This window comes from Carcharhinus amblyrhynchos, unplaced genomic scaffold, assembly GCF_965287045.1.
Source record: "Carcharhinus amblyrhynchos unplaced genomic scaffold, sCarAmb.v2.hapA chromosome_316, whole genome shotgun sequence".
Lineage (NCBI taxonomy): Eukaryota > Metazoa > Chordata > Chondrichthyes > Carcharhiniformes > Carcharhinidae > Carcharhinus > Carcharhinus amblyrhynchos.
In genome coordinates this window covers 26,972-53,525 of record NW_027650056.1, presented here as the reverse complement: position 1 = coordinate 53,525, position 26,554 = coordinate 26,972, and the positions used below count along the sequence as shown (strand labels likewise).

General features: G+C 47.5%; 2 protein-coding genes across 3 annotated transcripts in view; both read right to left on the bottom strand.

The window, feature by feature from the left end:
- Nucleotides 1-2,138, bottom strand: part of LOC145339075 (tyrosine-protein kinase HCK-like) — a 29,863-nt gene extending 27,725 nt beyond the window's left edge. For both annotated transcript variants that reach the window (XM_080183506.1, XM_080183507.1), the window contains exon 1: nucleotides 2,010-2,138. The gene's annotated coding sequence lies outside the window, so the exon portion shown is untranslated. The remainder of the gene's footprint in view (nucleotides 1-2,009) is intronic.
- An 8,981-nt stretch (nucleotides 2,139-11,119) lies between these two features.
- On the bottom strand, nucleotides 11,120-17,935 carry mrgbp (MRG/MORF4L binding protein). Its single transcript, XM_080183508.1, has 5 exons — nucleotides 17,739-17,935; nucleotides 15,091-15,212; nucleotides 13,936-14,017; nucleotides 13,291-13,365; nucleotides 11,120-11,819 (listed from the first exon to the last, which is right to left on the bottom strand). The coding sequence occupies exons 1-5, from the start codon at nucleotides 17,851-17,853 to the stop codon at nucleotides 11,647-11,649; spliced, it is 567 nt and encodes a 188-aa protein (XP_080039634.1). The 5' UTR covers nucleotides 17,854-17,935; the 3' UTR covers nucleotides 11,120-11,646.
- Nucleotides 17,936-26,554: the final 8,619 nt, after the last annotated feature.

Here is a 26,554-nt window from a genome sequence, read left to right as displayed (position 1 = left end):
GACCTGAGCCGGGAATCGAAGCCAGGTCCCTGGAGCTGTGAAGCAGCAGTGCTAACCCCTGTGTTACCGTGCCGTCCATTCGTGCCATGATTAACCTTTCAAAGCACTTCATAATAATAAGAAAACACCATCAAGAACTGTGAAAACAATTTGGATATTGTGGAGTCTGCATGACCCTTCAGCACCTGTGAGGAGATTTGATAAGGAATAACTTGTTTTGGGAAAGGACTATGCCAGAGCTCAGGAGGCTGGAAAGGAGCCAGGAATGTGAGATAAAGGGACATTGCTTTGAGTACTCGGCTCTGCAGCCAAAGTAGAATAGTCAGCATTGGGAGGAAGGTCTGGGAATGGAGTGACTGACCACCATCAGGTTACACCGTGATATGGTAACATACATCCCAAAGGGACGGTAATGTATGTCCCAACATAAGGTGCTGTCATGGAACAGAGCAAGTCTTCTGGAATATAGGATCATGCTTTCTCCTTTCAATAAAGTTATCTTTTTACTTATTTTTATTTTACTTATTTTTCTCTTTTTTATAAGATCGACTGTAATTATTATTTTTTATTATTGTTCTAATAATTATTCAATTAGCAATTAAATTTGGAAAGAGAGAGAAGGCACAGGTATGAGAGTGAGTACACACCACAAAGAAAGTCTCATCGAAGTGTCGTATCTCCAAACACACAACCCAATCAGATCAATTAATACAATACCCAATGTCTTCCAAGAGGGAGAACGAGGAGGAGAGGGAGAGTGAGGAGGGGAGAGAGAGTGAGGGAGGGATGGAGAGTGAGGAGGGAGAGTGAGGAGGAGAGGGAGAGTGAGGAGAGGAGGGAGAATGAGAAGGGAAGGGAGAGTGAGGAGGAGAGTGAGACTGAGGAGGGAGAGGGAGAGTATTTATTTATTTATTATTGTCACAAGTAGGCTTACATTAATACTGCAGTGAAGTTACTGAGAAAATCCCCTAGTCGCCAACTCCGGCGCCTGTTTGGGTACACTGAGGGAGAATTTAGCATGGCCAATGTCCCTAACCAGACCATCTTTCATTCTGTGGGAGGAAACCAGAGCACGGAAGAAACCCATGCAGACTTGGGGAGAACGTGCAGACTCCGCACAGACAGTGACCCAAGCTGGGAATCGAACCCAGGTTCCTGGCGCAGTGAGGCAGCAGCGCTAACCACAGTGCCACCATGCCAGCCATAAAGCGTAAAGGGATGGGAGAGGAAGGGAGAGTGAGGAGGGGAGGGAGAGTGAGGAAGGAGAGGGAGGAGGGTAGCAAGAGTGAGTATGGTGGGGGTAAGGAGATAGGAAAGAGTGGCAGGGAGGGAGGGTGAGGCCGGTAGGATGGCTTGGAGCCAGTCTCAGTGGGTCCCATTGCTATGGGAAGTGGACTGGAGGGAGTGAGGACGGGCTCAATGGGAACACAATGATCTCGGGCAGGGAAATACTCTCAATCAGAACAACTGTATCTTTGAAAACATTGCAGTCCTCAGCTTCACTCTCTCTCCTCCTCCTTTGAGTAACTCTTCCTTCGCAAAAGCTGATTGTTTGAAGGTTGTGTTTTATTTGAATATTCCTGCAGTCCCGAGAAAATGTTATCTAGAGTGAAGATTCTTTATAAATGCAAGCTGGAACAGCAGTATTTACACAAATTTGTTACATTTTTTGAGCAGCAGTTTTCACTTTGATATTCTGTTTGAATGTCAAAATGGCAATTAAACTGAAATGGTTACTGGGGAATGGTCAAAGATTTATTGTTCAGCAGCTGAGCTGATTAAACAAGACCAGGGATTGTGATAATATTTAGAATAAATCATGTTAACCAGTTAATGTCAGCTCCCGGGACAGTAATACAGAACTCTTCTATTTTTAGATTTTTTTTTACCAGAGTGGGCAGTGCATTCTGTGATTCTAGATCAGATCCAACCTCCATTGAATGTTCTCAGTCACTGTATCAAACCAAACAGAATTTAAAGCACAGGGTATCACTCAGACTGATTGTTACCTTGCTCCTGAAGTGGGATCTTGCACAGCGCCAGATGGTCCTGTGAATAAGAGGTAGAAACAGGCCAGCTCCTGGCATTGCAACAGCTCACGCACCCACGTTCAGCTCATGGCCAGAGCTAGACCGCTCTTATCAACAGACAGAAAGTGCAAAGTGCATCTCTGCTGAGGCGGAAGAACATGACAAATTTCAGTAGGTGTGTTTCTGAGGTCAGTAAACACTCAGGGAGGGAGGAAAGCTAGGAGGAGCAATAGGCTGTTTCTCACTGTATTTTGGAACAGAGCAGCACAGCAGCACAGTGGTTAACCTCACAGCTCCAGGGAACCAGGTTTAATTCCCAGCTTGGCTCACTGTCTGTGTGGAGTTTGCACATTCTCCCCGTGTCTGCGTGGGTTTCCTCCAGTTGCTCCAGCTTCCACCCACAGTCTGAAAGATGGTTAGTTATATTGGCCATGCTAAATTCTTCCTCAGTGTATCCTAACAGGTGCTGGAGTGTGGCGACCAGGGGATTTTCACAGTAACTTCATTGCAGAGTTAATGTAAGACATTAATAAATAAACAAAAAACATCCCTGAACCCAACATAGCACCACCTAAAGACAGCAGGGTTCGTGTGCAGCCCCCACTCAGGCACTCCCATTACTCAGTTTGCTTAGCAGAGGTCAGGTTGCTGACGGGTACATCACTGGTTTCCCCTTAGCTCAGATGGCTGGCGTGTAGTCCCGAGTACAAGCCACTGTGTATGTTTGATTCCCATTCAGTCTGAGGTAGATTTGGGATCTGTCCCTGAGAGTGGGAGAAAGCGAGAAACTATCATTGACAAAACACTGCCAAGAAAGAGGCTCAGGAGGGAGAATCAGCAGACCATAGGCAAGAAGCACACCCAGATTATAGAATCGTCAATGTGTGGGAATCCTCAGGGCCGTGTTAGGACTGTGCAATATTACACGGGAGTCTTTACTGCTCAAAATCAATCATTTATTTGATATTAATGATTGCAACTATGGTTTTTGGTGATGTGTGTGTGCAGACCTGACCCAGTTTAGGTCAACAGTATTTTGCATTATTGCTGAGTAAACAATGGGAGTGGCACAGTGGTTAGCACTGCTGCCTCACAGCGCCAGGGACCCAGGTTCAATTCCCAGGTGCACAGTGGCACAGTGGTTAGCACTGCTGCCTCACAGCGCCTGGGACCCAGGTTCAATTCCGGGGTGCACAGTGGTTGGCACTGCTGTCTCACGGCGCCAGGGACCCAGGTTCAATTCCCGGGTGCACGGTGGCACAGTGGTTAGCACTGCTGTCTCACAGCACCAGGGACCTGGGTTCGATTCTCAACTTGGGTGCCTGCCTGCATGGAGTTTGCACATTCTTCCCAGTGTCTGTGTGGGTTTTCTCCAGGTGCTCTGGTTTCTTCCTACAATTCAAAAATGTGCAGGTTAGATGGATTGGCTATGCTAAATTGTCCTTTAGTGTCCCAAGATGTGTAGGTTAGATGGGATGAGCCATGGTAAGTGTGAATGATTACGGGGATAAGGTGGGGTGGTGGGTGTGGGTAAGATGCTCTGTCAGAGAGTCAGTGCAGTCATGAAGGACTGAATGGCCTCTTTTGCACTGTAGGGATTTTATGATTCTACGGCCCTCGGCTTCCCATGTGATTAATAACACCACGCAGCTTCCAGTATAACTCCAGGTCAGCTCCAAGCCTGCTAAGAGAGTGGAGTTGCGTGAAACTGGAAAGTTGTGTCATAGTTGTCTGGGATATGACAGAGCAGATTGAATGATATAAACAGGTGTGAAGGACCCACACAAAGATGATTTCAACTCATTCAGTGCATGCTCCAATTCACATTCTTCAAAACATTACAGACCATTTCTGGGGAAAGGAATTTAAACTGATGGGGCAAGATTTTTAACTAGAGGTTGAGAGTTCAAATCCCATGACGGCAACTAGTAAAAACATTTGTAGTGATGAAGGATTTGATTTATTGCCACATGTATTAGTATACAGTAAAAAATATTGTTTCTTGCGCTCTATACAGACAAAGCATACCATTCATAGAGAAGGAAAGGAGATAGTGTAGAATGTAGCGTGACAGTAACAGCTGGGGTGTAGAGAAGATCAGCTTAGTGCAAGATAGGTCCGTACAAAAGTCTGACAGCAGCAGGGAAGAAGCTGTTCTTGAATCAGTTGGTATGTGACCTCAGACTTTTGTATCTTTTTCCTGATGGAAGATGGAGGAAGAGAGAATGTCCGGGGTGTGTGGGGTCCTTAATTATACCGGCTGCTTTGCCGAGGCAGCGGAAAGTGTTGACAGAGTCAATGGATGGGAGGCTGGTTTGAGTGATGGACTGAGCTTCATTCACAACCCTTTGTAGTTTCTTGAGTTCTTGGGCAGAGCAGGGGCCATACCAACCTGTGATACAACCAGAAAGAATGCTTTCTACGGATCTGTAAAAGTTAGTGAGAGTTGGCGCTGTCATGCCAAATTACTTTAGTCTTCTGACAAAAGAGGTGTTGGTGGACTTTCTTAACTATACTGTCGGCACTGGGGAGGGCGTCCAGGACAGGTTGTTGGTGACCTGGACACTAAAAAACTTGAAACTGTCCACTCTTTCTACTTTGTCTTCATTGATGTAGACAGGGGCATGTTCTCCATTACACTTTCTGAAGTCGATGACAATCTCCTTTGTTTTGTTGACATTGAGGGAGAGATTATTGTTGCTGCACCAGTTTCACCAGATTCTCTGTCTCATTCCTGTACTCTATCTCATTGTTGTTTGAGATCCAGCCCATTATGGCGATGTCATCAGCAAACGTGAGAATTGAGTTGGAGGGGAATTTGGCCAGTCATAGGTGTATAAGGAGTATAATAGGGGGCTGAGAACACCAGTGTTGTGGGCACCAGTGTTGAGGATGTTGGAGGAGGAGGTGTTGTTGCCTATCCTTACATAGCACCATCTCAGGACATTCCAAAGAACTTAACAGCCAATGAAGTGGCCTAGTATAATGCAGGAAGTGTGGTAGCCAATATGTGAAGAGCAAGATTCATACATCATTGGCCAGATACCTCTCTGACAGTGCAGCACTCCCTCAGCGCTGACCCTCCGACAGGGCGGTGCCCCCTCAGCGCTGACCCTCTGACAGGGCGGCGCCCCCTCAGCGCTGACCCTCCGACAGGGCGGCACTCCCTCAGCGCTGACCCTCCGACAGGGCGGTGCCCCCTCAGCGCTGACCCTCTGACAGGGCGGTGCCCCCTCAGCGCTGACCCTCTGACAGGGCGGCGCCCCCTCAGCGCTGACCCTCTGACAGGGCGGCACTCCCTCAGCGCTGACCCTCTGACAGGGCGGCACTCCATCTTCAGATGCTGTAAGATCTGAAATTTTCTTGCATTTTCTGTTTTCGTTTGCACAAATTACGCTGCATCAAAAGGCTCTGAAATGGAAATAACTCAAACCCTCACCCACATTTTAATCTCTGCTTTATCATTACAACAGACACACACACACACAGTGGGAAGTTAGTTATACCATTAGAGGGATTGTTGACACCGCCCTCTAAGTGAATGATTGACTCGCAGCTGGCAGTTATTTCACCCTCATGTAACAGAGCATCAAAGTTGCTGTTTAAACACTCTGGTAAGTTTGGACACAAAAGCATTGGTGTTGATGCTTTTAGGCTTCACAAGGTTACTTTGGATAATTAGAATAACCCTAGGAGCCAGTTGTAAAGGAATAGTGCTTTAGTGCACAAAATAAGGTAATGCAAAACCACACACCTCTGGCAAAAATAAACAGGTCCCAATTGGGACAATTCAATAATGGACTCACTCAGGGGCCTGCTTTATACAGGGCTCGGTATATGTGCTCCACCTGGTGAGTTAATTACCAATCCCCAGGGATCTCATATTCAATGAGTCTGACAGGGAGTTCAATCAGTGATTCCCCACGTAAGTCCTGGGGTTATCGTACCCCTCCCCCCTCCGAGTCCAAGGGTTCTCCCTCATTCTTCGAGCACCAGGGCTGTCTTCCTCTTTTGGCTCCCAGCCTTCTCTCTATTTCACGCTCTGCCTGGTCAGGTGGGATATACCATATCAACGAGTGTCTCTTTCTGGATGACCAAAGTATCACTGAAGGTGATTCTTCCTCAATATGACTTCTGGCTGGGATTCCGCTGCTTCTGTTTCCATTTCGGAGTCAGAAATCTCATAGGCTGTTTTTGAGCCTCCCTTTGACTGAGTTCTTTGTACTTCCTCAGTGCTTTTAGGATCCCAGATGGCATGCTGATTGTATTAGCTACTTCCATCAACAAATCCCGATGGCGTAGGTGATCTACTTGCTTCATTAGGATCTTGTCCCCTATCATAAAGGGCATTGGCCCTGTTTTTGTAAGTGTGCTCCTAGTGTCCATGGGATGCTGCCTCCAAAATTTTACACTTGGACTATGTCTCCTGATGAAAAACTATCAGCTTTGAGTCTATTTTGGTCCCTTTTTTTGGGCTTCTTGCTTTTCTTCAGTTCATAGAAAATTGTAGAATCATAGAAACCCTACACCACAGAAAGAGGCCCTTCGGCCCATCGAGTCTGCACCAAACACAATCCCACCCAGGCCCTACCCCTATATCCCTAACATTTACCCGTTAATCCCTCTAACCTATGCATCTCAGGACACTAAGGGGCAATTTAGCATGGCCAATCAACCTAACCCGCACATCTTTGGATTTAATTCTTCTACTTAACTTCAGGAAGGCTACGTTGAGCCTGGTCTGTAGGTGCCTGCCCATCAGTGACTTGGCTGGAGCTAAACCTGTCATTACATAAGAACATAAGAAATAGGAGCAGGAGTAGGCCAACTAGCCCTTCGAGCCTGCCCCGCCATTCAATAAGATCATGGCTGATCTGTTGTGGCTCAGTTCCACATTCCCGCCCTCTCCCCATAACCCTTAATCCCCTCTCATCAATAACCCATCAACCTGCGTCTTAAAAATATTTAGCGAGGCAGCCTCCACCACTTCAACGGGCAGAGAATTCCAGAGATTCACCACCCTTTGAGTGAAGAAGTTCCTCCCCAACTCCGTTCTAAACCACCCCCCCTTTATCTTGAGGCTGTGCCCCCTAGTCCTATTATCCTTTCTGAGGCATTGCTCTGTAATTAAAATTTTGTGTCTACAGACCCTCAGTCTGTTTCTTCATTGCCCTTTTGAAAACTTGGACCACTCACTCTGCTAATCCATTTGATGATGGATGGTAAGGAGCTGTGCGGACATGTCGTACTCCATTTTTTCCCCTAAGTCTCCTAAATTCCCTACTGGTGAATGGGGTTCCACTGTCTGTCGCAAAAGTTTCTGGGATTCCATGAGAATTAAAAGATTGCCCAAGTCTCTCTATTGTGTTCTGTGATGTGGTGGGCATCACCTGGTGCATCCACTTACAGTGAGCATCGATTAATATCACAAACATTGAGCCAATAAACGGCCCTGCAAAATTCACTCGCACCCAAACCCATGGTCTTCTGGTCATTCCCATGGGTGTAGGGAAGCTACTGATGGTGCCTTCAGGTTTTCTTGACACTTCTGCATGTTTTCACCATCTCGATGTCACCACCCACTCTGGGCCATAGACAGAGCTTCTCACTAACATTTTGATTTTTTGATGTGCCCAGATGGCCAATATGAATTTCTTGAAGGATAAGCCTTTGGGCGGGATCTGGGATAAGTACCCAGGCTCCCCATAATGCCATCTTCTATGCTTAGTTCTGAATATTTTATTGCATTTGGCTTCAATTCTTGTGCCGGACATTTTTGTATTCCTCCATTTAATATTACACGACTTAATTTTGCCAACGTGGGATCATTCTGAGTCGAAGTCTTAATTCTTTGCCGAAATTGGTAAGGTATCCTTAAAGTTTAACGCCATTATGATTTTGTCCAATTTCGATGGTGAGGGTAAACTTGTGGGCAAATACGGCCCAGTATTACTGGAAATGATGAGAGACTGTTTAGTATGTAGCATAAATGATCGAGCAACCCAAAGAGAGCTTTTGACCGAGCCAACTCGAGGTATCTGTGCCGACGACTTGTGTTCCTGGTCTATGTTCCTGGTCTATGTTCCAGGGTGTACACATGCGCACTTAATAATGGTGCCAATTGCTGTATGTGGGCTGATGCTATGGGAGGAATCATTTGGTGTCTGGAAAAAAGACCCAACAGAGGATTGTGATCTGTATGATGGCAAAGTGTTGACTGTACACATATTGATGGAATTTCTTCACTGCGAAGACCATTGTCAAACCCGCCTTTTCAATTTTACTTTAGTTCTGCTTTGGCTAGTGTTCCAGAGGCATATGCAATCGGGCACTCCATCGACATGACGGTACTTCATCTATTCCATAGGGAGAGGCGTGCATGTTATGACCAAGGCCTTTCTGGGTTGAAATGGTTCAACACATTACCCGATTGCAATTGATGCTTGACCCTCACAGAAGCATCCTGCTATGGCTCTCTCCATGCCCTCTTCTGATGCCTTTCAATAAAGTATGTAGGGATGCCAGTAAGCTTGCCAAATTTGGAATGAACTTTCCATAATTTCAGAGGTCGAGGGACAATCTTAACTCCATTGTGTTCCTCGGTGTTGGATCCTCTTTTCTGACTTTTTCCATTTCCCTGTCCAAGACTCAGGGCCATGAGTGTGTTCATCTGGGGACCTGGGTCTACAGCAGGAGGCACGCCTGCGTCTAAGGACATTGTTATCTATAGATGCTTGCAGATCTTGTGCACCTTTCTCCGCAGTCCCACACGATAAGGCCAGCTCTATAGTTTTTTAAAATCTAGGGTTGGCGCAATCATTTATGCCACATACTAAACAGTCTCTCAGCATTTCCAGTAATGCTGGGCCGTATTTGCAACGCTTCACCAGTTTTCTTAGTTGTGTCTGGAATTCCGGCAGTGTTTCCCCTGCAAATCTACTAGTTGTATTGAACCTGTACCATTACAAAACCACGGAAGGTTTAGCATCGTAATGGTTTGCCACCATTTCCACTAATTCATCAAAGGTTTTGGAGTTTGGTGTGGCTGGATACATCAGACTTTTTATAATACTGAATGTTGCAGCCGTACACACAGTCAGTAGGATGACCTTTTGCCAGTTATCTCCTATTTGTTAGCCCGAAAGAAGTACTTTGCTCTCCCAGCGTATTGTGGCTGATCCTCGATACTTGTGTCACACAGCTCCAAACTCCCAAAAAAATGGCATTGCACAAACTGAACGATACAGGCTTACCAGGGTCTGGTGAGCAGGGTTACCAAAAGCTTTCCTTTACCTTGTTGCCATTCAATGAGTCCTACAGGGAGGTCAGTCAGTGATTCATAAGACATAGGAGCAGAATTAGGCCACTCAGCCCATCGCGTCTGCTCCACCATTCAATCATGGCTGATATTTTTCTCATCCCCCTTCTCCTGCCTTTTCCCGTAGTCCCTGGTCCCCTTATCAATCAGGAACTATACAAGATTCCCCATGCAACTCCTGGAGTTTATCACAATAATGAAACCTATTTCCTCATCTGGATCTCATGCAACCTGAAGTCCCATTGCGGATTTGCTGGATGTGTTATTCCACTCCTGTCACAAAGCAGTGTGACATTTGGAAAAGTGATTATGTCTGTAAGCAGAGAGTTCAGACAGATTTCTTTGATATTAATTCTGCTTTTTGTCTGCTTAGTGAGTTTTTGTTCCAGGGCAGTGTCTAGGGAAATGTTCTGTGGAAGATTAATAAGCTGCAAGATAGAGATGTTAATAATTTGGGTATAAACTTTGCATAAAAACAAATTACTGCGGATGCTGGAATCAGAAACCAAAAGAGAAAATGCTGGAAAATCTCAGTGGCTCCGCAGCATCTGTGAGCCCCAGTCCAACGCTGGCATCTCCACATCCTTGCAGATGCTGCCAGGCATGCTGAGATTTTCCAGCATTCTCTCTCTTTGGGTATAAGTTCTCTTCATTCAAGCCCCTTGGGAGGAATTATCACATTAAAGATGAAACATAAATGCAAATGATTGGTGTCATAGAGATTTACTCTAACAGGAAGACAACTTGCATTCAGGCAAGTGACAGCTGACCCACGGGAGAGTCCTGTATCTCCAGAAGGAGTCCCCGACCGACAGCTGGCTTGGCCAACAGCAGGGTGGAGGTAAAACCTGGGAGATCTTAAGTAGATCATGGGATGAGGTAATCCATTGATAACACAAAGGTTTCTCAAGTATCCAGGGTTACAGAAATATAGGGGAGCTGGTGGCATAATGATATTGTCACTAGTGGTATTGGACTAACAATCAGAGACATGGGGTAATTCTCTGGGATACTGGAGTTCAAATCCCACAATTGATGATGGTGAAATTTGAATTCAATAAAAAAATGTGAACGACTGTGAAATCATTATCAATTATAAGCCCAGCTGGTTGTCCTTTAGGGAAGGAAATCTGCCATCCTTACCTGGTCTTGTCTACATGTGACTCCAAACCGAAAGCAATGTGGTTGACTCTGCAACGGCCCAGGTAATTCAATCAGGGGTTACTAACCACTGGCCCAGTCATCCATGAAATAATTTAAAAATGTTTAACAAGTGGTTTTAAAGTGGATACATCAGAATTTAACGAGGTTTAACTAGCCAGAGAGCTCAAAGACCCTGTGAATGTGTTAATATATGACAGTCATTATTAAGAATGTTATCATTAAAATCACTCAATGTGAGAATGCAGGAGGCCAATCAGCCATTAGATCTGCTTAGGGGGAATTTTAAGTCTGATTCATATCAAAGTTAGTAAATGGTGTGAACCAGACTACCTTGTGGAATACACAATTATGTGAATATCCATTCTGTGACACAAGAATGAGTTATTTTTAAATTTAAACTGGGCCTTATACCAAAATAAACCAGCTCAAAATATTTTCCTCAGAGGGGCCACCAGCTACAGACTGAAGCACTGACCAAAGGTACTCCCCGGACACAGAACCGTGTCCGTCAGATAAACATCTCTCTGATTCAATGAAGCACATTCTACGCCAATTCAGTATGATTTCACACACCAGCTGCACAGCAGATTTACATCACAAGCAAAAATACATCTTCAGGCTGGTTTTAATCTGAAACTCTTGAAAAATGGACTCACAAACATAACATAAAATGGAATCGAGAATGAACTGAATAAAGCTAAAATGGATGACAACACCCTACAACAGTCCATCCCAGGATTTAGAAAGTTCTGGGAAAAGGGGCAAAACTGTTCCTGACAGAGTTCATGACAAGTTAACTTTTGGTCCGACATTGCAACCACTGGAAAAACAACTTGAAAACAGGATTGAAAGGTGCCTTGCAGCATCCTGCACGCTAACCGACATATCAGACCAGGAGGAGGATGAGAGGCGGGTGCTGTGGGGCTGAGAGCAGCTCAGTCTGTGCTCTTTACACCGTCACATTACCGCGATCTCAATGAGAAACTGCCCAGATGCACGTCAGCATCTTACACCCGTTCTGCAGTTTCTATTCACAGTTGCAATGAGTCTGTCTCTCATACAGGGCCGTGGATTGGCCGCAGATTCCCAATGAGCTGATTTGTCCACCAGTGTTTGAGACGCCGGTTGCCATCACTAAACCCTCCGGCGCTTGGCGCCGCTAGGGCTGGACGGGTTACTGTTCACACTCAGCAGGTTGGCAGTCGCTCTGTTCCTTTTCCTCTTGTCGATCACCTCTTTTGTGGCGGCCTCACCAGTCAGCAGCACTTTCTCCTTCATCGCCGCCTTCTCCACCAGCTTCATGTTTCCTGGAGAGGCAAGAACCAGAAATAAATCACCATTAAAATGTGACAGAACCATGGCCACAAGGCAGCAGGGAAAGACAGATACCAGCAGCAGGGCTGTGCTGATGGATCAGTGAAGCGTTAGTAACTCTCGTCATTCCAGCTCACAGCTCAAAGTCCCATTCCAGAGATCTGAGCACAGACTAGAGTGGTGCTGAGGGAGTGCCGCACTGTCAGAGGGTCAGTGCTGAGGGAGCGCCGCGCTGTCAGAGGGTCAGTGCTGAGGGAGCGCCGCGCTGTCAGAGGGTCAGTGCTGAGGGAGCGCCGCGCTGTCAGAGGGTCAGTGCTGAGGGAGCGCCGCGCCGTCAGAGGGTCAGTGCTGAGGGAGCGCCGCGCCGTCAGAGGGTCAGTGCTGAGGGAGCGCCGCGCTGTCAGAGGGTCAGTGCTGAGGGAGCGCCGCGCTGTCAGAGGGTCAGTGCTGAGGGAGCGCCGCGCTGTCAGAGGGTCAGTGCTGAGGGAGCGCCGCGCTGTCAGAGGGTCAGTGCTGAGGGAGCGCCGCACTGTCAGAGGGTCAGTGCTGAGGGAGCGCCGCACTGTCAGAGGGTCAGTGCTGAGGGAGCGCCGCACTGTCAGAGGGTCAGTGCTGAGGGAGCGCCGCACTGTCAGAGGGTCAGTGCTGAGGGAGCGCCGCACTGTCAGAGGGTCAGTGCTGAGGGAGCGCCGCACTGTCAGAGGGTCAGTGCTGAGGGAGCGCCGCACTGTCAGAGGGTCAGTGCTGAGGGAGCGCCGCACTGTCAGAGGGTCAGTGCTGAGGGAGCGCCGCACTGTCAGAGGGTCAGTGCTGAGGGAGCGCCGCACTGTCAGAGGGTCAGTGCTGAGGGAGCGCCGCACTGTCAGAGGGTCAGTGCTGAGGGAGCGCCGCACTGTCAGAGGGTCAGTGCTGAGGGAGCGCCGCACTGTCAGAGGGTCAGTGCTGAGGGAGCGCCGCACTGTCAGAGGGTCAGTGCTGAGGGAGCGCCGCACTGTCAGAGGGTCAGTGCTGAGGGAGCTCCGCACTGTCAGAGGGTCAGCGCTGAGGGAGCGCCGCACTGTCAGAGGGTCAGTGCTGAGGGAGCTCCGCACTGTCAGAGGGTCAGCGCTGAGGGAGCGCCGCACTGTCAGAGGGTCAGCGCTGAGGGAGTGCCGCACTGTCAGAGGGTCAGTGCTGAGGGAGTGCCGCACTGTCAGAGGGTCAGTACAGCCTCTCCTGGGGACCTCACTCCCAGGGGAAGGAGCTGTCCACCACGCCCATGCCACCCTCCCACCGCTCCCCCCCCACCCCGCCACCCCCGGGTTCCAGTTCCAATGTTTCTTTGTGTTTTTTAACACTGAGTGTTGAATGAGTCTCATTCGAGTCAGTCACCCAAGACAGAGAGCAGAGCCTTGTACTAATCGACATGTCTCCAGTCAGAGCAGAGTTACAGTTCACAGAGAGACTGGTGCCCTGGGTACTCACCCTCTTCAGCCAGTGGCTGCTCCAGCAACTCTTCCTTGTGTTCATCCTTCAGCTCCTCCTCCGCTATGCTCTTTCCTGTGAAGATAATTAAAATATCTGTCAACTCAAAAGCTCATTTAGAAACCAAAACATGGACCCAAGTGACCACTAACCGCCGCATCCCCCCCACCCCCCAGGAGTGTTCAGTCATGCAGAGTGTGATTGGTGTGTGCTGAACAATTCCAATGTGTAAGTACAGCAGCCCTGCTGAGATACAGAACAATTGAGGGAAAAGAAACCGGAGTGTAGAATCATTTAGAATTAATTAATTGAACAAAATTACACGTTTTCCAAAAAGCAGCGGTCTCAGATCTGGGACTCTGGCTACTTCCTGCAAGGTCACACACTGAGATTACTTTGTGACTAATGAGGGGTAGGACAGACACAACACAGATAGGCAAGTGTCCACTCGCTGCTTCTGCTGTGGAAGATTGTGACTGAGGCAAGTTAGAATGTGAATCTTCCAGATGCCAGTCTGGAGGGAGTGGGGGCCACACTGCTCACGACCAGGGGATGGGTGGGGGTGAGGGGGAGGGTGCACACCACCCACGACTGGGGCAGCAGGCTTGGGTATGAGAGAGTAACACTGCGCTCATAGCTCTGTACCTTCTTTCACTTCATGTATAATGTCTTCAGGGAGAACAAAATTCCGCTCGCTATTTGGGAAAGGGAGGATTTCCGACTCGTGCTGGAAAACATCAGATAACAAGAGAATTTAAAATCAGTCTTTGACATGGAAGGATTTTGCAAAATAATTTACAGAAATGCAAAGCAAGAGATGCACCAGTGAAGCCTGGGGGCCAGTTTGCTAAGTTGATGGCACTATACAAATGTAAATTGTTGTTGGTACAGAAAACAGTTAGTTTATCTCTTTAAAAACCCCCAAAACTCCTCTGGCTCCGACATCAACTTGCAGCTACCCAGTGTCTCTAATGTTCTACAAGTCCTGAGGTATTCCAGAAATCCCAGAATGTGGATAGTGAGGGTGAGACAAAGGACAGGAGGGAAGGAAACGTTCAGGAGACTCGACTCAGGGAAATGGAAAATTCTGGGGTGAGCTCCTTCACTAACAGAATTTACTCCCTAACCCTCTCCATCTGTAAGACATTCCTTAAACATTATTTCTTTGAGAAAGATTTTGGTCCTGTCCCGATATCTCCTTGTGGGATTCAGAGTTAGGGGCAGGCATAATTTTGAGGATTATTTTGAATTCAAGAGGCAACGGTACAGAACCAAAGATACCGTTTTGTCACAGTGCAGGGCACATGACATTGAGATACTGTTTATCCAGGATAAATAAAAAACAGTCTAGGTGACTGGTGGCACAGTGGTTAGCACTGCTGCCTCACACCACCAGGGATCCGGGTTTGATTCCAGCTTCAGGTCACCGTCTGTGTGGAGTTTGCACATTCTCCTCGTGTTGTGTGGGTTTCCTCCGCGTGCTCCGATTTCCTCTCATGGTTAGGTTAATTGGCCAAGGCACGGGGATAGGGCGGAGGGCCTGGGTGGGATGTCCTTTTGGAGAGTTGGTGCAGATTTGGGGGCCAAATGGCCTCTTTCTGCACTGTAAGGATTCAGTGGTTCTGTGAAGCGAAGCACCTGTTTCTATGTTCTATATCCTGCAGAACCATCTGAGCTTGCACACAGCATCAAGAAAGATTGACCAGTATAAAATACTGCGATGGTGAACTGATCAGTTACCATGCATGTCCTCAACTCAACAGGCCCTCAGCCCACAGCACATTACCAGCCGCTCCTTACCAGTGCCTGCATGTCATACATGACATTCAGATGCTCCCAAACTATTCTGGAGGAGACTTGGCGTCCGATATTCTGACTGAATTTATCCCGGATACAAATCATGTGGAAGTGTCGATTTACCCCTGGAGAGAGAGAGAGAGAGAGAGATAGTGGCTGTTACTCGCACTGAACTAACCGACCAGTCCACCTGATTCTGTTGTTGTCAGTGATGGGAGGAATATTAACCCAGGGAAAATTCACTTCTCAACTTTGAATTGTGCCACGGATCTTTAACACCAATGAATAGGTGGCAGTGTCTCAGTTAACGTTGCACTCCCTCGGTATCACACAGATACTGCACAGTTACTTTCTGATTCAGAGGTGAGAAATTTTATATTATCACCTTCAGTCTCTAACCTATCACCTGCAGCCACTACACCCCATAATGAATCAGATAGCAGGAGCATGGGGAGGCCATTTGGCCCCTCAAGCTTGCTGTTCAATAAGATCATGGAGAATCAGACTCACTCCACTTTCCCACCTCATAGCCAAATTGCCCAATTCCCTTATACTCTGAAAATCTATCGATCCATCCTGAACGTATTCAATGACTGTGCATCACAGCTCCCTGTGTTCGAGAATTCCAAATATTTACAATCTTCTGAGGGAAGAAATTTCTCATCTCAGTCTGATATGATTATCCCCTTATCCTGAGACTATGAGCCGCCCCCAGCCAGGGAACATCCTCTCAGCACTGACACTCAATCTTTCTCAGAGCTTTATACATTTCAATAAACTCACATCCATCCTCTCAAACTTCAGAAACTATTTCCTCATAGGACAACCCTCTCACCTCAGGAATCAACTGAGTGTGTGTCACCTCCAAAACAAGTATATCCAATATTATGTACAGAGACCAAAACCATGCATGGCATTCCAGATGTGGTCTCACTAAGATGCCATAGCTGCAACAAACTGTCCTTACATTTTATGTCCCATCCCCCAGTAAACACCATCATTCCAGTTACCTTCCTCATCACTGGCTGAATAATAACTTCACGTTATTCATGCACTGAATCACCCAGATCCCTCTGTAATCTCTCTCCATTTAAACAGTTGTTTGTCTTTCTATTCCTGCCAAAGTGAACAAGTTCACATTTCCCTTAATCCACTCATTAACCACTCCAGAATCTGGTGAACTGGTGCAGTGACAATAATCTCTCCTTCAACGTCAACAAAACGAAGAAGATTGTCATCGACTTCAGAAAGTGTAATGGAGAACATGCCCCTATCGACATCAATTGGACGAAGTAGAAAGAATTGAGAGTTTCAAGTTTTTAGGTGTCCAGATTACCAACAACCTGTCCTGGTCCCTCCAGTGCTGACAATATAGTTAAGAAAGCCCCACCAACACCTCTATTTTCTCAGAAGACTAAGGAAATTTGGCATGTCAGTTACAACTCTCACCAACTTTTACAGATGCACCATAGAAAGCATTCTTTCTGGTTGTATCACAGCTTGGTATGGGCTCCTGCTCTGCCCAAGACCGCAAGGAACTACAAAAGGTCATGAATGTAGCTCAATCCATCACGCAAACCAGTCTCTCATCCATTGACTCTGTCTACATTTCCTACTGCTTCGGCAAAGCAGCCAACATAATTAAGGACCCCACGCACCCCAGACATTCTTCCACCTGAAAAAGATACAAAAGTCTGAGGTCACGTAACAACGACTCAAGAATAGTTTCTTCCCTGCTGCTGTCAGACTTTTGAATGGACTTATCTTGCATTGAGTTGATCTTTCTCTAAACCCTAGCAATGTCGTAACACTACATGCTGCACTCTCCCATTTCCTTCTCTATGAATGGTATACTTTTTATAGCACGCAAGAAACCATATTTTTCACTGTATGTTAACAAATGTGACAATAATAAATCCAATCAGATCCCTGCTGGGTTCTCTGTGTCCTCCTCACAGCTCACTCTCCCAGTGGCTCTTTGCTGCCTGCCCAGAAGCGTGGGGACGGGCAGAGCGGCCGTGGCCCTGGCCTCAGGGTGAGGTGGAGCTGGGAGCCGGGAGGGGGGAGGGGCAGCAGCGGTGAGTCATGGGGGTATCTGGGGTTGGGGAGGGAGGTATTTGGTGGGGTGAGCGCTGGGAGGGTTAGTTTAGGGGTCTCCTGGGGTGCAGTGTTTGGGGGGGGTGGGGGGGTTGGGGGGGGGGGGTTTGGGGGAGGTACTCGGGGAGGGGTATTTGGTTGTGGGAGGGGTGCTGGGGTGTGAAGGGCTGAGGGGTACCTGGGGCTGGGCTGAGGGGTATTTGAGTGTGGGGAGAGGGGCTCCGGGTTGGGGGCTGTCCCAGAGGCGGGGCATTTGGGTGTGAGGGGTCGGGATGGTCTCCGTGAAAGGGGGGTGTCTGGGGGAGGTGAGGGGAGTGGGGGGGGGGGGGGGGGAGTTGGGGGATGGGGGGGGAGTTGGGGAAGAGTTGGGGGGGGTGGGGGGGGAGTTGGGGGGGGTGGGGGGGGGAGTTGGGGGGGGTGGGGGGGGGAGTTGGGGGGGGTGGGGGGGGAAGAGTTGGGGGGGTGGGGGGGGGAGTTGGGGGGGGTGGGGGGGGGAGTTGGGGGGGGAGTTGGGGGTGGGATGGGGGGGGTGGGGGTTGGTCTCTGTCTCTCACCGACTGGTTTGTGGCCCAACATGGCGTGGAAAAGGCAAACCTCCACCTCCGGGCTCCACGACACCGTCTCCTCCTCTCGCTCCTTCTCTGCGGGCGGCGCCTGGACTTCCGCCATAACCGCCGTGTCCGCCCAGGCCGGAGACACTCGAGACCCGAGGCCTGAGGCCTAAAAGTCAACGGAATCCGGCGCTGCCAGGAATCCCAGCGGCCCTCGCGCCGCCCTCCGCCAGGAATCCCAGCGGCCCTCGCGCCGCCCTCCGCCAGGAATCCCAGCGGCCCCCGCGTGACTGATTTAACCACCAGGGGGAGACAGCGGTCACTGAGCGATCCCTGGAGGTTAAAGGTTACTGAAGGACATTGACCCAAGATTAGAGGTCTAAATGGAAATAAATTCAGATTATTGCCTGAATGGGTGTGAATTGAGGGTGGTGGATACTCAGTGAGACCTGCTGTCGTTGTGCACCAGCCGCTGGCCATGAGCGTGTGGGTACAGCGGGCAGTGAAGTGGGTGAATGGTGTATTGACCTTCACAGCAAGAGGATTGGAGTGTGGGGATTGGGAGGCTTCACTGAAATTGGTCATCCCCACTCAAAACAGCGGCTCCGTTCTCTCTCCACGGACACTGACAGACCTGCTGAGATTTTCCAGCATTTTCTGTTTTTGAGATGTTCCGGGGACCCGGGTTTGAATCCCGCCGTGGCAAATGGTGAAATTTGAATTCAATAAAAACCTCTGGAATTAAGAATCTACCAATAACCATGAAATCATTGGCCACGAAACCACAAAACTATCATCCGGTGGCTCTGACATTCAACATTATGAAATGCTTCCAAAGGCTAGTCATGGCACGAATTAATTCCAGCTTCCTGGACTACCTGGATCCACTACAGTTTGCTTATTGCTGCAACAGTCCACAGCAGACACCATTTCCCTGACCCTGCACTCAACCCTGGAACACCTAGATAACAAGGACACCTATGTCAGACCCCTATTGACTACAGCTCAGCCTTCACCACCATTATTCCCACGAAACTCATCTTCAAACTCTGGTGGCCTGAGTCTCGGCATCTCCTTCTGCAACTGGATCCTGAACTTCCTAACCCACAGACCACAATCAGTAAGGATAAACAACAACATCTCCTCCACAATCATCCTCAACATCGGTGCCCCACAAGGCTGTGTTCTCAGTTCCCTACTATACTCCTTATACACCTCTGACTGTGTGGCCAAATTCCCCTCCAATTCAATTTTCAAGTTTGCTGATGACACCACCGTAGTGGGTCGGATCTCAAACAATGATGAGACAGATTACAGGAATGAGATAAAGGATCTGGTGAACTGGTGCAGCAACAATAATCTCTCCCTCAATGTCAACAAAATGAAGGAGATTGAAATGAAGCGTAAATGAGAATGTGCCCCTGTCTACATCAATGTGGATAAAGTAGAAAGGGTTGAAAGCTTCAGGTTTTAGGGGTCCAGATCACCAACAACATATCCTGGTTCTCTCATGCTGACACTGTAGTTACAAAAGCTCATCAACACATTTAATTTCTCAGAAGACTAAGGAAATTTGACATGTGTCAGCTATGACTTCTCACCAACTTTTACAGATGCACCACAGGAAAGCATTTTTTCTGGTTGTATCACAGCTTGGTATGGACTCCTGCTCTGCCCAAGACCGCAAGGAACTACAAAATGGTCGTGAATGAAGCTCAGTCCATCACACAAACCAGCCTCCCATCCATTGGCTCTGTCTACACTTCCCGCTGCCTCGGCAAAAGCAGCCAGCATAATTAAGGACCCTACACACCCCGGACATTCTCTCCCACCTTCTTCCATCAGGAAAAGTTGCAAAAGTCTGAGGTCACGTACCAACCGACTCAAGAACAGCTTCTTCCTGCTGCTGTTAGACTTTTGAATGGACCTACTTGTATTAAGTTGATTCTTTCTCTACACCCTAGCTATGACTGTAACACTACATTCTGCACTCTCTCATTTCCTTCTCTGTGAATGGTATGCTTTGTCTGTACAACACACAAGAACAATACTTTTCACTGTATGTTATACATGTGACAATAATAAATCAAAGGAAAAACCTGCTCTGCCATTCAGTCAGATCATGGCTGATTGAATGGCAGCCTCAGCTCCACTTTTCCTTCTGCCCACCAGCTCCCAGCAATCCCCCAACCACCACCATGACACTTGACTCCCTCGTAAATAAGAACTCTGACTGTGCCTTGCAGGTAGTCAGTGTGGCAGCCTCACTGCTCACTGGGACAGAACATTCCTGTATATTATTGACAAACACATTCTGTGTACATTTTCATCTGGTTGAACCATTGAACAATGTTCTTTATCAGTGATAGAGAGATGCAGTGGAGCTGGAATCCCAGAGCGAGTCTCCAGCATTGCTGATGATGCATAGTAACTGCATGAAGAATTGGCCAATCAGATCCCAAGCTGGTGTGTTCTATCACATGGCATCCAGAACCAATCAGATAACAGCATGGGCAGCAACCCATGTATTTTTATTCTAGGTGTCTATTTTTAAATTGTTTTTTAGTTTTGAATCCTTACAGGTTAAATCTTAATGTGAGTGTGTCGAAACAGGGAATCAGAGAAAACAGAAGGAGGCCATTCGATCCACTGCACCCGTGCTGGCTCTGTGAAAGAATTATCTCATTAGTCTCACTCCCTTGCTCAGTTTTATTCCCTTTTGTCAAGAATTTACCCAATTTCCATTGGAAAGTTACTATTTGAATCTGTTTCCCTTGCCCTTTGGGGCAACAGATTGTAAACATTCTCCTCAACTCCCGCTCTGCTCCTTTTGTAAACATTGGGCAGATTTTCTGGCCACGCCCCCACTTCGCAAACCGGAAAATCCCTCCTGAGGTCAATGGATTTGTGTTGTCACCTCGTAATGACTTCAATCAGACCATTGAGGTTGGCCGATTGGAATATGTACTCCCTGGTTAGGAGTTAATTGATGGGCCAATCAGGGAGTCTTTTCCTTGTATTTAACTGGGTGTGTCAGTTCCTCTGGCACCCCCCAGAGGTAGACTGATGACTGCGAGCACATAAGGGGATTCTGGTGAAGGGCCCTCTGCCTCCAAAGACTTATTACAGACACCCCCCCCCGCCCCACCAACCGCCCGTTACGATTCCTGTGGGTGGGCGGGACAGGAAAATTTCCCCCTTCTGTCTCCTGGTCACTCTGCCCATTTCTCAGTGGAAGCATTTATTCCCAACTTTCCTCTTGCAAAACCCCTGGAACATCGGCACAAACCTTGTAACCTTTGCTGCTGTCCAATAGGAGAACCCATTTGGGATCAGTCTCTTCATTTCCCTGATTTACTGCTTTGAGGTTTTTGATAACAAAAGGAGATAATCATCCAATCAGAGCTCAGCCATTCAGGAAAAGAAATTCAGAAACAGAGAATGCTGAAACACAGCACAATCTTCACACAGAGAATGCTGAAACTGGAACCCGCACCCACTGATAACTGCAGGAGTCAGTAACTGCTGCTTCCTGGGGTTATTATTCTCCATAACAGACACGGAGCCAATATTCTCCATACTAGTGTCACAGGCAGGAGGGAGGGTCCATTTAACTGTCCGGATTTTCCTGCTCTCTACCTGTCCATAAACACAAAGGTGTTTTCTAAATTCTGATTTCCCCCTTTAAAAATGTGGCTAATTTCCCCACCCTGAAATTTGGAAATGTTCCAATTCCTCTAAAACCTGGGTGGCACGGTGACACGGTGGGGTTAGCACAGGGTGGCACGGTGGGTAGCACAGGGATGGCACGGAGACACGGGTGGGTTTAGCACAGAGGCGGCATGGTGGGTTAGCACAGGGGCAGCATAGTTGACATGATGGTTTAGCACAGAGGCAGCACGGAGACACGGTGGGGTTAGCACAGAGGTGGCACAGTGGGTTAGCACTGCTACCTTACAGCAACAGGGACCCAGGTCCAATTCCTGGCTTGGTCACTGTCTGTGCGGAGTCTGCATGTTCTCCCCACGTCTGCATGGGTTTTCTCTGGGGTGCTCCGGGTTTCCCTCCCACATTCTGAAAGATGTGCTGGTTAAGGTGCATTGACCCGAACAGGTGCCTGAGTGTGGCGACTAGGGGAATTTCACAGTAACTTCATTGTCGTGTTAATGTCAGCCTTACTTGTGACAAATAAATAAACTTATATCTTTAATTGCACAGCAAACACAAGGTGAGATGAAATGCAAAGGGTTGGTTTATTGACATATACAGACACACACACACACACACACACATACACACATACAGACACACACACACATACAGACGCACACATACACACATACAGACACACAAACACACATACACACACACACACACACCCTCCCAGGTCTCCTTCTCAAGCCTCCTCCTTTCTAGTTAACCTACTGTTTTTGTTGCCAGGCGAGTGATTTTGAATACAGGCCTCTAATCATTACTTGGTCCTGATTCCACTATCTGTTCTGGATAGCCATGAGGAAGAGATACCGGCGTTGGACTGGGGTGGGCAGAGTAAGAAGTCTCACAACACCAGGTTAAAGTCCAACAGGTTTATTTGGAATCACGAGCTTTCAGAGCGCTGTTCCTTCATCAGGTAACGCTCACTTGTTGAAGGAGCAGTGCTCTGAAAGCTCGTGATTCCAGAATAAACCTGTTAGACTTTAACCTGGTGTTGTGAGAGTTCTTACTGAGTTCTGGATAGGGAATGAAGTCTAACTCCTCCAAGGATATTTGGAAGAGTTCAGGCTTCTGGGCCTTTAAGAGGAGATTTTTTTGAGAATCATATTGGATCTCTCTGCACAGATGTGAGGCAGGTTTCCAGCTTTTTCTGTTGGATGCTGAGTGAACTGCCCATTCCCCCAGACTGTTATCGTGATAGGCTCAAAGTCCCGCGTTAGTGCAAAGTTTCTCAATTCAGTGGAGATGAAATATCGAGTGTTATCCGTCATGAGTCTCTGTGAGATGCTGTGTGGGGAAGTGTCTCGACAGTTAGTGATGAGCGTTTTACTCGTCATGTTTGACAGGTAGTCGAGTTCAAACTATCCAGAATATGAATTGACAAGATTAAAATATTATTTACTGTTCCATTTGAAGATATAAGCTGACCAAGGGAGTCCCAGGCCCTCCCGTGAATGCAGTTGTTCCTTTGTTTGATGCAGTGTGAGTGCATGGTGCACATCCGGAGATTCCCCTCTCCATGTGGGTGTAGATGGAGGGTCAGGGCAGTGATATGCTTGGCTCTGTATCCGGTGCTTTCCAACCTGAGGTGCCCTGGTGAAGCTGTTATGTGTGATAACTCTGAAGAGCGTTGGGAATGATGAATCACTGGCCATGCAGTATCTGTCCATCCTGCACGGTCAGTTTATCTCTGATGGTGAAGAACCTCGTGAAGCAGCCCCCTTGAGGATTCTGACCAGCCCCTCAGGATGATGTTGTGCAATTGTTTAATGTGATGTCTGCCTGTGAGAGACATCTTTGAGTTCCTGGATTCTACGAGAGGACACCACCTGTATTGTCATGATGTCCATGTCTTCCTCACCATCTACCTGCTCTATGGTGGGGCAGGAGACTCTGGAAAGCACAGCTCCTTACCATGTTTGTAGATGATGCTGGGATTGTAAGGTTACGGTTTTAGTATCACACATCACAGCCGAACAGATGCAGTGTGAAGAGGATTATTAGGCAGTTCTGAGAGGCTGATGCTCCAGTTCAATCATTACAGAATGATCATAAACGAAGACATGAAATTTCTGTCAGGTGAAGACTAGAGCGAGGAGTTCCTTTTCGACCTGAACGTAATGAGTCTTAGTGTCAGGGAGCACTGTTAAAGCAAAGGCTATTGGTCTGTACTTATGTCAGCAGACCCCTGCCAGCTCCTAAACTGAACATTGAAGTATTGTAGCGTGGGGGTGGGGGGGGGGGGGGGGTGGTGGTGGTGTGCGGGTATTTGAGTTTGGTGAAGATCGCTGTGTGGTGCTGTTACCAACACCATTCAACATCCTGGTGAAGAGGCTGGAGATCCAGTGACCTCACCATAACCTGGGATGAACTCAGAAAGATTATCTTTCATACCCAGAAGGATGTCTGCGGGCATGGCCATCGATCGTACATCCCTTGTCTTGTCTGTATCTGGCTTCACACTATCGGCTGTGTGAGAGTGACCCCATAAGGAACCCGGCTGACCCTGACTCTGCATTTCCCAGGGTTCAGCTCCAGCTGGATGGTCCTGATTCTGTGGAGTTGGGACAAAAACTTGCATCATGTTCTTGCAAAGTAGAACCCGAACCAGGAGGTCACCAACAGTGATCTCACAGGGTTGCCCATTCACTGCTGGAAAACCCCACTGCCTGTGGAGATCCAATAGGACAAAGGAAGGGAACAATACAGCCAATCAGAGAGATAAATGTGGTTAGTTTCAAAGATTCTTCATCCAACAGGATTTGCCAGGTCCCACATTTCACATCCAGGATGGCGAACAGCCTGCTATTGGGCATATCAACTATCACCTGTCTTCATAGGGTGTATACATTGGCTGCAACTTCCCATAATACACACAGGGGCTGTTATTCTCTATAATATACATAGGGGTTGCTATTCTCTATAATATACACAGGGGCTGATATTCTCTATAATATACACAGAGGCTGCTATTCTCTATAATATACACAGGGGCTGTTATTCTCTATAATATACACAGGGGCTGTTATTCTCTATAATATACACAGGGGCTGTTATTCTCTATAAAATACACAGGGGCTGTTATTCTCTATAATATACACAGGGGCTGTTATTCTCTATAATATACACAGGGGCTGCTATTCTCTATAATATACACAGGGGCTGCTATTCTCTAAAATATACACAGGGACTGCTATTCTCTATAATATACACAGGGGCTGCTATTCTCTATAATATACACAGGGGCTGCTATTCTCTATAATACACACAGGGACTGCTATTCTCTATAATACACACAGGGGCTGCTATTCTCTATAATATACACAGGGACTGCTATTCTCTATAATACACACAGGGGCTGCTATTCTCTATAATACACACAGGGGCTGCTATTCTCTATAATATACACAGGGGCTGCTATTCTCTATAATACACACAGGGGCTGCTATTCTCTATAATATACACAGGGACTGCTATTCTCTATAATACACACAGGGCTGCTATTCTCTATAATACACACAGGGGCTGCTATTCTCTATAATATACACAGGGGCTGCTATTCTCTATAATATACACAGGCACTGCTATTCTCTATAATATACACAGGGGCTGCTATTCTCTATAATATACACAGAGGCTGCTATTCTCTATAATATACACAGGGACTGCTATTCTCTATAATATACACAGGCACTGCTATTCTCTATAATATACACAGGGGCTGCTATTCTCTATAATATACACAGAGGCTGCTATTCTCTATATATACACAGGGGCTGCTATTCTCTATAATATACACAGGGGCTGCTATTCTCTATAATACACACAGGGACTGCTATTCTCTATAATACACACAGGGGCTGCTATTCTCTATAATACACACAGGGGCTGCTATTCTCTATAATATACACAGGGGCTGCTATTCTCTATAATAATATCACAGGCACTGCTATTCTCTATAATATACACAGGGGCTGCTATTCTCTATAATATACACAGAGGCTGCTATTCTCTATAATATACACAGGGACTGCTATTCTCTATAATATACACAGAGGCTGCTATTGCATATAATACAAATAATGGCTGCTTTTTCTATAATATAGAGGAGGATGCTGTCCCTTAGAATAAATATTCACGGGAAATGCCACTTTCCAGAAGATACAGCAGCTGCTATTCTGTATAATAAACACAGACACTCCAATTCACTATAACATGAGATTGCTATTCTTTAATAACACCCACAATGATTTCATCTTTCAGGAGCAGATATTCCTTTGAACATACACCTGAACTGCTAATGGCAATAATACGGCCGCAGGCTTGTGTTTATAATATTTATAAGGCCCCTCTATATTCTACAATGTACACGGACATTGCTTTTCTCTTCTGGATACACAGTGGTGGCTGTTTACCATTGTACAGATCGGAGCTGTCACTGCGTCCAGCGTGTTAAAAGGGTTGTTATTTGGTGAATTATTCTGTCCCCTTCTGCTTACCTCTTATTCTGCTCATTCACCTCCCCCAGCTCTCTCTCTCCCTCAGTGCAGCCCCTCTTGTCTGTATCTCTCTCTGTGTCCCTCTGTGCATCGTCCCTGTCTCTGTCTGTCTCCCTCTGTCCTCTGTGCCTCTCTCTGTGTTTCCCTGTCTCCAGTACAACCTCTGTTTCTGTGTGTCTGTCTCTCTGTCCCCAGTACAGCCTCTCTCTCTGTCTCTCTGTGTGTCTCTCTGTCTGTGTGCCTCTCTCTCTCTCTCTGCAGTGTGTTATTCTGTTAGCAGCTCCTTTACCGCATTGCTGTAGGAGGAGCGGGGGGGAGAGGGGGGGAGGAGGCTGCATTGCGCAGCGCCAACTTTATCCAAGACACCGCCCTCCAGCCACAATAAAAAGCAGCGACAGGCAGCAGCGGCTCCCTGGCAGCAGCGGCAGGTAAGAGAGGGCAGCCCGGCTGGGGCTGCAGAGGAAAAGAGGGGGTAAAGCCCGGGGAAAGGGAGCAGGAGGAGGGGTTCCAGCAGGGATACAGGCTGCAGGTCAATAAACAGGGACTGTTAGCCCAGGGACAGAGGGATGGAGAGAGAGACATAGAGAGAGAGATAGAGAGAATGAT

Coding starts and splice junctions, on each gene's coding strand:
- mrgbp (XM_080183508.1), bottom strand. CDS start 17,853: ATGGCGGAAGTCCAGGCGCCGCCCGCAGAGAAGGAGCGAGAGGAGGAG. Junction 15,213..17,738: donor GTTGGGCCACAAACCAGTCG/GTGAGAGACAGA, acceptor CTCTCTCTCCAG/GGGTAAATCGACACTTCCAC. Junction 14,018..15,090: donor TGTATGACATGCAGGCACTG/GTAAGGAGCGGC, acceptor GATGTTTTCCAG/CACGAGTCGGAAATCCTCCC.